The following is a 12,137-nucleotide window of genomic DNA, read 5'->3' on the forward strand; positions in this document are numbered from 1 at the left end:
TAAAGAATTAAAAAAGATCAAACAAATTGAACAAACCTTGTAATACTAATGGTGAATCCATCTCCTTAATATAGGAATTAATCACATAAATACATTAATATTACAAAATATACTAATATACTTGACAAATAGATAAGACATGATATAACAGTGCCTTTCGATTGATTTTAGAATACGTCAAGCAACATGTAGAGATGAATTAATAGCATAAAAATAGATAAGAAGACAATACTGAAGGTTCAAATAATCATTGAATACAATGCAAAGCTGCTTATTCATTGAGATCTCACATTATACAAACAACTTTCATGACTTAAGTTTGCACATTTTCAATAAACAATTGTAACCAATGTTATTTTTTATTTTACTATGATATGTACAAATCACTTATAGCACAAAAGAATTAGTAAAGAATTAAAAAAATAAATAAATTCACTATTTATATTGAATTAGCTAGAGGCATATGCATGTTTACCAAGTGATGCAGGATTGTTTATCATTCCACTGGTAATTGAATATGTGCCTCTGAAGGAGAACTTAAATTCAGGGAACTTTGATGAGTTCAAATCTAGCAACATATAATACAATCCATAGTTGAAGAGTTTAGCAATGAAAATGTACAAAATTTCAATAAACATTATCACAAATTTCAGATTCAAAACACAAATCAATAATCAAGTAATCAGAGATATTCAAAATCACAAATCACTACTTCAGACTTCAGAGACATTCAAATTCAATAATCCAAGTACTTCAGAGACATTCAAATTCTGCCTACAGCATTCAACAATATACAAATTTTCACCATTAGCAACAAAGTTTTTAACCCAATTTTAACAAGCTCAGCACAATGATTAACAACAAAAAAAAGCCCTAAATGAGGTAATGAGCACAAAATCAAGAAACTTTAACAAAATTTAACAACAGATAAAAAAAGCCAAGAACAAGCCAGAAACAGTTTATCAGTGCCAATTTAGCATCAATCAATAAGCCACTGATTAACAAGCTCAGCACAATGATTAACAATAAAAAAAGGCACTGAATGAGGTAATGAGCAAAAAATCAAGAAACTTAACAACAGACAAAAAAGCCAAGAACAAGCCAGTAACTTTTTACCAGTACCAATTTGGCATCAATCAATAAGCCACTAACAGAGTTAATTAATCAAGAATAGGCTAGAACAAGCCAGAGTAGTGAGCAAAGCCAATCAACCAAAAACAAGCGCTAAGCACTGACAGAGCATCCAATTAACTCAAGTACAAAGTAAAAAAACAAAGGTTTAATTACTCTGTTGGTCCCTATAGTTTCACCAAATTTTTAATTAGGTCCCTATACTTTTTTTCCATTCAATTGGATCCCTACATTGCTTTTAATTTTGTAATTATGTCCTTTTCATGTTAAAAATGTTAAAATTAACATAATATTTTTACCAGAATGCATGCGGTCAAAGATTTAATTAAGTTTTTAATTATAAATACCTTCAATTTGCGAATAAATATTCAGTTAACTCTAATATTTTTTACACTAGGAAGGACTTAATTATAAAATTATAGTAGTGTAGGGATCCAATTGAAAGGAAAAAAAGTATAGGGACCTAATTAAAAATTTGGTGAAACTATAGGGACCAACAGAGTAATTAAACCAAAAACAAAACAGCAACACATCACTTAATCAATAATCATCAACAAATGAAAAACAAAACACCAATAGTGAGTATTAAAAAACGACGATCACTAACCATCAAAGAACAAGCATGAAGAGGGTTTGGTTTCTGAACAGACAATAAAAAAAACACGAAGAACAAGCACTAGCAGTGAACATTGACCTTCGACGGACGACGGAGAGCGGTTGAGCGCGACGGACGACGGAGAACGGTTGAGCGCAACGGACGACGGCGAACAGGCGACTGATGAGAGCGAACAGGGGATGGAGAGCGAACAGGTGACTGATGAGAGTGAACAGGGGATGGTGAGAGAGAAGTAACGAACGCCGATAGCATGAAGATGGAAGTTCTTGAGTGTGACGGAGGCGGCAGCAGCAGTCTCTCACTCCGCCAGACGGCGACAAGATTGGTTGAGGCTAGGGTTTGCTTTCTTTGGTGGAGGCTAGGGCATTTTGCTGATGACTAAGGAAGGAGTTGGACTGTTGGAGAAGGGAGCCAAACACGTGAAATCCCTTTTTTCCTTACAACAAAGGAAACGGCGTCGTTTCTTGTAAACCGGCCGGGTCCCGGTCCGATTTGACCGGCCGGTTCTCAGCCGATTCAGCGGTTTGTGTCCGGTTTCTAAAATAGCAGTTTCTACCAAGGTTTTGAAAACTGGACCGGTCATCGAACCGTTTTAGTTATTGGTTTATTGGTTCATCGGTTCAACCGGTTCAACCGTGGTCTAACCGAAAAAACCGTTTAATAATAAAATAATAAATAAATTATAAATAAACGCCTAACACATACTTGTAGTGTAATACAAACTTAGTCATTCCATAAGAAAATCACCACCATCTATAACAAAATGCAATTCCAATCATTGAATACTATTCAATAGGTCAACACTATTCAAACAAAATGCAATTTTGTTCAAACAAAATGCAATTCTAATCATTTAATAAGTTAATACTATACAATCTTACAACTGAGTAGCAAGACCTCTTCTACAATTAAGCTCAACCTAATCACCGAACCAAACCTTCTCAAAACATAACAATTATCAAAATTTATCACAATCTAAACTCAAGCTCAACCTAATTACTGAACCAAACCTTCTCAAAATATAACAGTTATCAAAATTTATCACAACTAAACTCATCTAACAAACAGCTCAAAACTCCAGGCCATCAACAAACACTAACTAACATAGGCAACAAAGATCAATGGATTTAAGGTGAATCAAAGAGCTTCATCTAATGTGTCTTCTCCATGAATCCTAAGATGTGAAGCTTCATATAAGCTTAAGAGTCCCTCAACATCTGTGGCAAATTTTTCATTGAAATTAATAAATCATTCACAAAATTAAAAACAGCAGCAGCACCACCAAAGAATTAATAGCAGCACAGAATTAATACTACCAACAGCATTCAGCAACAAAAATTATTATCATTCAGCAACAAACAACATTTGATTTGATTTCTATTTTACCATTAAGCAACAAACATAACAAAATAGTAACAGCTAATCCCTAAAGAATTATAAGTAACAGTAACAATTTATCCCTAACAAAACAGTAACAGCTTATCAGTAGCAATTTATCATCAATCAATAAGCCAGTAACAGAGTTAATCAATCAAGAGCATGCCAGAACAAGCCAGAGTAGTGAGCAAAGCCAATCAACTAAGAACAAGCACTAAGCACTGACAGAGCATTCAATCTCAAGCACAAAGTAAAAAAAGAAAACAGCAACGCATCACTTAATCAATAATCATCAAGCAATGAAAACAAAAACACTAGAAACGACTATCACTGACCATCGATGAACAAGCACGAAAAGGGTTTGATTTCTGAACAGACAATAAAAAAAACACAAAGAACAAGCCACTAGCAGTGAGTATTGACCTTCGACGGACGACGAAGAGCTGTTGAGCGCGCGGACGACGGCGACCAGGCGATTCGTGAGAGCGATCAGGGGATGGAGAGCGAACAGGGGTTAGTGAGATCGAAGTAGCGAACGCTGATAGCACGAAGACGGAAGTTCTTGAGTGCAACGGAGGCGGCAGCAGCAGTTTCCCACTCCGACAGACGGCGACAAGATTGGTGGAGGCTAGGGTTTCTTTCTTTGGTGGAGCTAGGGCATTTGCTGAAGGGAAGAGTTGGAGAAAGGAATGGGGCTGGGGGAGAAACGCGTGCAACCTTTTCATTCAACGAAAGAAGGAAACGGCGTCGTTTCTTATAAACCGGCCGGGTTCCGGTTCGGTCTGACCGACCGATTCTTGGCCGGTTCAGTGGTTCATATCCGATTTTTAAAATAGCGGTTTCTGTTAGTAAACCAAACCGTTTAAGCTGTCGGTTCACGGTCGGACCGGTTCGACCAACCGGTCCGATCCGATTTTCAGAACATTGGTTTCTACTAGTAAACCGAACCGCCTAAGCTACCGATTCGCGATTAGACCGGTTCGACCGGCCGGTCCGGTCCGATTTTCAGAACCTTGATATTTATACACTGCAGAAGGAATGAACCGGTTGCATGTCCTTCATGCACTTCTTGGCTTCATGTCCACAACAAAGCTCTTTCTTGAATCTGGATTCTTTATATATTTTAAATTAAATGTGATTGGTTTTAAGAGAATGGAATATGATATGTCACTAAAGCAAATGACATATGAGAACCGCTTCCTAAATCATAATTCCTATACTTCCATTACCCTCAGGGGAGTGGGAGGAGATTTCCACTTCACATGAAGGTGTTGTATTGTATCGTGTCCTATATTCATGTAAGTGCATCATAATTCCTACATTATAGGGCAGCCCTCCCCATCCCACAGCTCCTATACTTCCATTACCCTCGGGAGTGGGAGGAGATTTCCACTTCACATGAAGGCTTCTTCTTTCACCTGCTAACGTACTTTCTCACTTCTCTTTAGCCAATACCAATAGTGCAGCAGGACGCAGAGAAAATGTCCATCCAGCATTTCTATTTCAAATGAAGTGACTGTTTCGGGTTATCATTTTGCTCTTGCACTACCTTGACAAAGTTCTGATAGGTCTATAAATTACAATCCAATGCGGCCACAACATTTGGCAATGAGCTTTTAGTAAAATCTCTAAAATCATGTTCCTCTATATATCCTACTTTTAAGAGCCCTGAAATTTTAAAAATACAAAGCTTCCGTTTCTTAATATCCTTATCTAAACATTTGCTCGACTTACAAAACCAAATCCTACTGTAGCCGTGAGGGTTCGCATTTTGTGGAATGGAATTAAATTTTGGAAGAAGCTTAAAGCAGGGATTTCATTGGAAATTCAGGCCAACCATAAATCCATTTCATTGGGTACTATCAGAAATCTATCAGCACATGATTTTACCAACTATCAAGTAATCTTTCAACATTAACACAAAAAAGATCATCTCGATTGTTAATTCAAACTAATAGCCTATTCTAAACAAACTGAATTAAAGAGATGCCCCCATAGGCTAAAAAAGAAGAAAGGCAAACCAAGAAATAAACTCATCTGTGATTTCAAAATTGAAGTTCCATAACATCAATAAAGTCGATAAAAATATGAAACCAAATTCTTCCAACATATGTCACTACAATTAACTAAAACTAAGATGCTCTAGATTGACAATCTTTCCGGGGAATAAAAGTTGAACAACCAACCACTTAGTCAAAGAGACTGAATCCCATATCCTGTAACACAAACAAAACAATCAGATTACAAGAACAACAACAACAACAATAATAATAGTAATAGTAATTGTAGTAGTAATAGCAATGACTTACATCATCTGATTCTTCCTTCTCTTCAACCTTCTCCTCTTTCTTTGACTCGGAGGCTGAGGGAGCAGCAGCACCTCCGCTAGGAGCAGCGGCAACGGCCACAGCACCGCCACCACCGGCAGGCACCGAAGCAAGCTTTTCCCTACCAGCGGCAATGACTTCTGTTATGTCTTTGCCTTTCACTTCAGACAAAAGAAGCGTTATGCTTTCATTATCAGCTTCAGCTCCAACTGAACAATTTCAAAATAAAAATTTCCCCGTCAAAATCACCGAACAAAATATTCCACAAAAAAACACAAAAAATAAAGAAAATAATATGAAAAAAAGAATTGGATTAATGGAAAACACGCTACCGCAGCCGAGGATGTCCTTGATGTCGCCGGCGGAAGGGGAGGTGTTACCGCCGATAACAGCGAGGAGATAGGCGGCGATAACCTTCATCTTCGTTCCAGAACAATGTGTCGCGAGTTGCAGTGGGATCTGATTAGTGAATTGGCTAATGTGTTTTTTTTTTTTATTATTTTTATTTTTTGCAGTACTGCAAAGTCATAAATAGGGTTAGGGTTCCATTTCGGCACAAGAGCTTCTAGGGTTTTTTTTTTTTTTTTGCAGTACTGCAAAGTCATAAATAGGGTTAGGGTTCCATTTCGGCACAAGAGCTTCTAGGGTTTTATTACCCGTGTCCGACCCGTATCTTTGGCCCTATCTGATACACTGGGGGCCCTCTTAAGCCCATTACGAAGTTTCTTGCCGGGGAAAAAAAATACCAATAATGGTTCATTTAGTTTTTTTTTGTGGTCGTAAGTAACTTGGTTCATAGACTCCCCATACTCAATTAAGAGGTTGCGGGTTCGAGTCTCTTATCTTTTCAAATTTTAGCCAATGAGTAATAGCTCAAATGGCATAGTCTCTCCATACTCAATTAAGAGGTTGTGGGTTCGAGTCTCCTATCTTTGGTAAAAAAAAAAAATAACTTGGTTATTGTTCAATTTAGTGTCTCTTTGGATTTCAGTTTGTAAAAGAGAGTTTGCAAAAAATTAATTTTGCAAACTTGATTTTAATGAAAAGTAAATTTGTGTTAAAGTAATTTATGTTTGATAATTTTGATATCAAAATAGATTATAGTAAAGTAAATATTGTTTGGATTACACTATTTAAAATTACTTTTAGATAAAAAATTACTAAAATAGACATCAACTTAAATAAATTTTTTATATTATTCTATTATTTTAATTTAGATATTTAAATAGATATTATTAATTAATTTTATAATAAAATTAATATTTACTTACTAAAATAAAAATAATATATAAAAATTGGTGATGCCTGGTGTGTTTCACAGATTCTACATGTGGCAACTATGGCACAATTTTTTAAAGCAGTGGGGTAGTTGTGAGTTGAAGGATCTCGTTTGGGAATGTGGTAGATCAAAAGCAAATAATTTGTTTGATAGGAACATAAAAAAAGTTAAGCTAATTAACGAGCAGGCTTGGCAGTACCTTGACAAGTGGTCGAGGGGGCAGGGACAAAAGCATATTCTAGTGAATTTCCAAAGGTGGATAATATATGCAATAATGCTTGGGAGTCATTCAATACAAAAATCAAGTATGAAAAGACCAAGCCTATTTTGATTTTAGCTGAAGAAGTGAGAAGAATAATTATGAGAAGTATGATAGACAACAAACAGAGGTTTGATCAATTATTAAGAGGACCAAATACCTATTTTGGTCCCTGAGATTCACGCGATTACTAAATTTGGTCATCGAAATTCAAAATTACCTATACTAATCCTCCAGATTTAAGTCCGGGCACCAATATAGTCCCTAAACTTTTTTCGGCAATGACTAGGCAAACGGAGTGCTGAGCCGGCACCCTCCCTTCCACGTTGGATGATGAGTAAACAACATCGTTTACCTTTGGCGCCCAAACAAGTTAGAAATGAAGAATAGCGGAGGTAGAGAAGAAAAAGAATACTTTATTTTGGGTTTCCATCGTTTCTTCTCCCTTCGTATACAAAGCGACGACATTTATGACTTGTTTGGATGCCAAGGGTAAACGACGTCGTTTACTCATCATCCAGCGTGACAGAGATGGTGTCATCTCAGCATTCCGTTTGTCTAATCATCGCCGGAAAGAGTCGAGGGACCACATTGGTGCCTGGACTTAAATCTAGAGGACCAGTATAGATAATTTTGAATTTTAAGGACCAAAATGAATAATCGCGTAAATCTTAAGGACCAAAATGGGGGTTTAGTCAAGAATTACATATTACCACGCCTATTCCGCATGAGAATAAGTAATTTATTTGTGGTCTGAGATATCTTAGTTCGACTGAGTTGGAGCCACAGTGGGAGTGGTGGCCTGCAGCAACAAAAAAGTATAGTACAAGAGAGGGTTATAGATGGTTATTAGAGAAAACATTAAATTGGAATGCTAATAGTAACTGGAACTGGTTGTGAAATACAAACATTCCGGAGAAGTTCAAATTTACTATGTGGCTTTGCTTACATGATACTTTACCAACTGAGACCTTTCGATTCAAGTGGCATTTAGTTTCGTTAGCTATGTGTAAGAGATGTAACAAGGCGCAGGAGACTATGGAGCATTGCCTTAAAGACTGTGAATGATCAAAGGCAATTTGGCATGTGTTGGATCTTAATATCCTGGACTTGACGCTGGTACTGCTCTTAAAGAGTGGTTTCGGAAGGCCTTGGCTAACAATGAGGCGTCTTTTGGTGCAGGGCTTTGGTGGGTATGGAGACATAGGTGCAATAACATATTCAATACTCAAAACCCTTCGATAGACCACAAGGTTGTTGCCTTTGCCAGAATTACCACCAAGGACTTACAGGTTTACAAGAATCGAAACAATGCCTTTAGGTCTCTCCGAAATTGTCTGTGCTGGGAACCACCGGTAGGCAACAATTTTAAAGTTAATTGTGATGCAAGCTTGTATCTGGATTCAAATTTAGCGGGATTTGGATGTATTATTAGAGATTCTAAGGGAGATTAGATCTCGGGCTGCTCTGGAAGCATTCCCCCTAGTCTATCATCAGATGTGAATTATTTGCTGCATGGAGGGGCTGGTTTTAGCTTGGGATTGCGGTTTAAGGGATATTATATGTGAAATGGATTGTCTTGACATTCTGCCCATCATGCATGAGCTTACAAGTGGGTATTCATCTGAAGTAACAGATTTGGTTCACAAGATTCAAGAGCTTTTATCTCGTCCTTGGCTTGTTCACGTTGAGTGGGTGTCCCGAGAAGCAAATAGAGCTACGGATTGGATGGCTAGATATGGTGCCAAGAGTAACTCTAATCATGTTATTTGATCTGAGCCTTGTGTTGATCTCCAGCAAATCATCCGCTCGGATATAGGATAGTGTTTGCTTTGTTTCTTTCCATGTTTAGACACCAAAAAAATATATAAGAATTACATTTACAAATTTTAACAGAGTCAAACAAAAGATAAACAAGAATTACACTTACAAATTTTAACAAAGCCAAACAAAAATATTTTTTTATACAAAATCAAAAGTAAAAATTTAATAAAAAAATAGAATTCTATATTTGAAATATTTGAATACTAAAGAGACTACAAGCAAGGAAATAAAAGGTAGAATTGATAAGAAAAAATAAATTCAATCCTAACGTGATTTTCTAAACGCAGAAGCTATAATTTCTAACTTCTTGTAAACGCACATTAAGAACGTAAAACTATGTTGGCGTGTAGAGAAAAAAAAGTATCCAAACATAAAGAAGAAGCATTCAATGCACTCAAACGTGCTTCTCTTCTTTCTAACGTTAAACCAAACACAGCCTTAATTATTAACTTTATAAAAAGGAATTTTAAGATAAATAAAATAAATATAATACCACTACATTTTTATCCATTTTTACTTATTTTGTTAGCAATACAAATGAGATGAAAATTTTTGTTATTGCAAAAGAAATATACTCCAAAAGATGAAAGTTTATCTCTTTGGTATTGGCAACCAGATATGTGTTACATCATCTCGTTAACACTTTTAAAGAGATACATCTAATATCATATTGGGCACTATGCAAAAAAGAAATTGATCCGGACAAAATTTGAGTTCTATATAAGTGGTTTTATTTAATGTGGTTGCATATAAAGCCTCAAAGGCTCAAACTTTCTCTTCTTCTTTTAGAAATTTTCTACTTCAATGTTTGAATGAAGTTCGATTGTCATAGAAAAATTATGCCGCAATATTGTAATGGTGCTTTATGTTAGGGTTGGGAACATCAATGAGGGCACTAATCTATCTAGATTTGATAAGTGGGGCAAAGATGAATATGATGATTCTACATCACTAGTAGCACAACCAATTCAATGATTTGCACCAATGCTTGACATGGAGGACGAGGAGTATCACTATAAGAAAAGCACCGAGTACTGTCGGATTTAGCGTCGATCTGTATTGGCGGATTTAGCATCGGTTTTTCCAACAGAAAGGAGGAGAAATTATTGGCACGAAAATGTAACTCACCCGCGGTAATTTTACCATTGAATTTTTTGTCAGTATATTCCGCCGGTATCGCGGTTGAGTGAAACGTGTCGTTTTGGTAATTTACCGGCAAATTAATCCGCTAGTAAATCTAACAGTAAAATTGGGCTAAAATTCAAATGCGGAATCTTTCCCCGCTCACTTTTGTGAACACTTTCTCTTTCTTCTCTCTCTCTCTCTCTCTCTCTCTCTCTCTCTTCTCGTCTTCTCTCTCCTTTGCCGTCAAAGTTGTCATCATCGCCACTGCCTGGAGCACCCATTGTCACCGCTGCTACATGTCGTCATCGATTCTGCTGCTATTGTCCCTACCGTGAAGAACGCCACGGTTGTTGTTCATGTCGCCGTCACTGCCGCCTCTGTCACCACCACGTTAAAGAGACATTGCAGCCGCTATCATCAGATTTATTGTTGGTATGATTATTTTATTTTTCAGATTATTTTGTGAGTTTAGCATTTTATTAGGATTTTTGTTAAATCAATGGTTAAATTTTTTTTAATGAGGTGTGTGGGCAAAGACTCGCCCTTGACGCTGTGGTGGATTGGCAGGGGGTGGGAGAACTGCTGGGCATTCTTTGGCAATATGCCCCGGCTGAAAACACCGGAAGCAGACATTTTGTCCGGCAAGGCACCTACCCCTATGTTGCTTCCCACATGTAGCACACTTCTTGAGTTCGGTGGTCTTTGGTGAGGCATCAGTGGGAGGTTCCTGGCGATCCGTGCCCTGTTGAGGTTGCCTTCCTGTAGGTTTCCCAAGAAATGCCTTCTTCTGCGGTGGCTGCTGAGATGATTCTTGATTTAGTTGCCTTTTCTTGAAAGCCTCGCTTCTTTCCGACGCTAGTTTTTTAGTGCATTCTTCGATCACCTGGCACTTGCTAACGAGGGAGGAGAACTCTAATAATGTAACGGTAGCAAAGGTCATGTAAGGGCACATAGTAAAATTAGGGAATGTTAAATAATTTAATAAAATGTTATAAAAGGGGCATGTACTCTCAACATAAAAGGAATAATAATAAGGTAACGGTATCAAAGGTCATATAAGGGCACATAGTAAAATTAGGGAATGTTAAATAATTTAATAAAGGGCACATAGTAAAATTAGGGAATGTTAAATAATTTAATAAAATGTTATAAAAGGGGCATGTACTCTCAACATAAAAGGAATAATAATAAGGTAACGGTATCAAAGGTCATATAAGGGCACATAGTAAAATTAGGGAATGTTAAATAATTTAATAAAATGTTATAAAGGGGCATGTACTCTCAACATAAAAGGAATAATAATAAGGTAATGGTATCAAAGGTCATATAAGGGCACATAGTAAAATTAGGGAATGTTAAATAATTTAATAAAATGTTATAAAGGGGCATGTACTCTCAACATAAAAGGAATAATAATAAGGTAACGGTATCAAAGGTCATATAAGGGCACATAGTAAAATTAGGGAATGTTAAATAATTTAATGAAATGTTATAAAGGGGCATGTACTCTCAACATAAAAGGAATAATAATTAAAGGGTCATGTAAATACACATAGAAAAGATATGGGATGCATATTAATGGATTTCCAGAGGGTATAATTGACAAAATAGATAATCATGCTTAATGTAGATGAGAGATAAGCAAAGAATAATTCATGCCATAAAATACATGAAAGGTGATAGCTATGCATGGATGGAAGAAGACAAAATAAAGCATACTACATGCCATAAGTAAGAAAGGCATAATTCCCTACTCTTTTTCCTAACGCTTCTTCGAGCCTGCCTCTTGTGTGTGCACACAGAATATTATTTCTTTGTAGAGAGAGAAGGGAGAGGATTGATATTGAGAGGAGTGATTTTCTACCTTTGGGTGCTCCCCTATTTATATACGTCTGGGGATGGGGTGGTTGGGATATTTTAAATTTCAAACTGAGGGCGGTTACTAGGTTCCTATCCAAAATTTCAAAATTCTAATCTTATCTCCTAACCGATTTTCAAACTTTGAAATTTAAATTTTGTTTCTAGAAGGGCGGTTGTTACAATTAAGAGTTTTTGTGTTAATTTAATGTAAGTAAAAATTAAATAATGTTAGGGTAGGTTAAGTACGGTGAGATTAAGAGTACTTGAGTTGTTGAAAAATTTTAGTTGAGTTTAGTGAATAAGTTTCTTTTAATTGCATTAAACTTATGTCGCTTATTT

General features: G+C 36.5%; 1 protein-coding gene and 2 long non-coding RNA genes across 3 annotated transcripts; 1 reads left to right on the forward strand and 2 right to left on the reverse strand.

The window, feature by feature from the left end:
• LOC110263378 lies at positions 233–2,154 on the reverse strand. Its single transcript, XR_002348911.1, has 2 exons — positions 1,826–2,154; positions 233–568 (listed from the first exon to the last, which is right to left on the reverse strand). It is a non-coding gene; the product is annotated as an uncharacterized LOC110263378 (long non-coding RNA).
• LOC110263379 lies at positions 1,857–3,760 on the forward strand. Its single transcript, XR_002348912.1, has 2 exons — positions 1,857–1,979; positions 3,636–3,760. It is a non-coding gene; the product is annotated as an uncharacterized LOC110263379 (long non-coding RNA).
• LOC107648263 (60S acidic ribosomal protein P2-1) lies at positions 5,132–6,092 on the reverse strand. Its single transcript, XM_016352200.2, has 3 exons — positions 5,784–6,092; positions 5,434–5,660; positions 5,132–5,340 (listed from the first exon to the last, which is right to left on the reverse strand). Exons 1-3 carry the CDS (start codon positions 5,869–5,871, stop codon positions 5,314–5,316), a joined length of 342 nt encoding a protein of 113 aa, XP_016207686.1. The 5' UTR covers positions 5,872–6,092; the 3' UTR covers positions 5,132–5,313.

Source organism: Arachis ipaensis, chromosome B06, assembly GCF_000816755.2.
Source record: "Arachis ipaensis cultivar K30076 chromosome B06, Araip1.1, whole genome shotgun sequence".
NCBI classification, from domain to species: Eukaryota; Viridiplantae; Streptophyta; class Magnoliopsida; order Fabales; family Fabaceae; genus Arachis; species Arachis ipaensis.

What these genes read in the sequence shown, in the direction of transcription:
- LOC107648263 (XM_016352200.2), bottom strand. Translation starts at nt 5,871, where the DNA reads ATGAAGGTTATCGCCGCCTATCTCCTCGCTGTTATCGGCGGTAACACC. An exon ending in CAAGGACATCCTCGGCTGCG is followed by an intron (nt 5,661 to 5,783) that starts GTAGCGTGTTTT and finishes GAAATTGTTCAG; the next exon opens with TTGGAGCTGAAGCTGATAAT. An exon ending in AGAAGGAAGAATCAGATGAT is followed by an intron (nt 5,341 to 5,433) that starts GTAAGTCATTGC and finishes TTTGTGTTACAG; the next exon opens with GATATGGGATTCAGTCTCTT.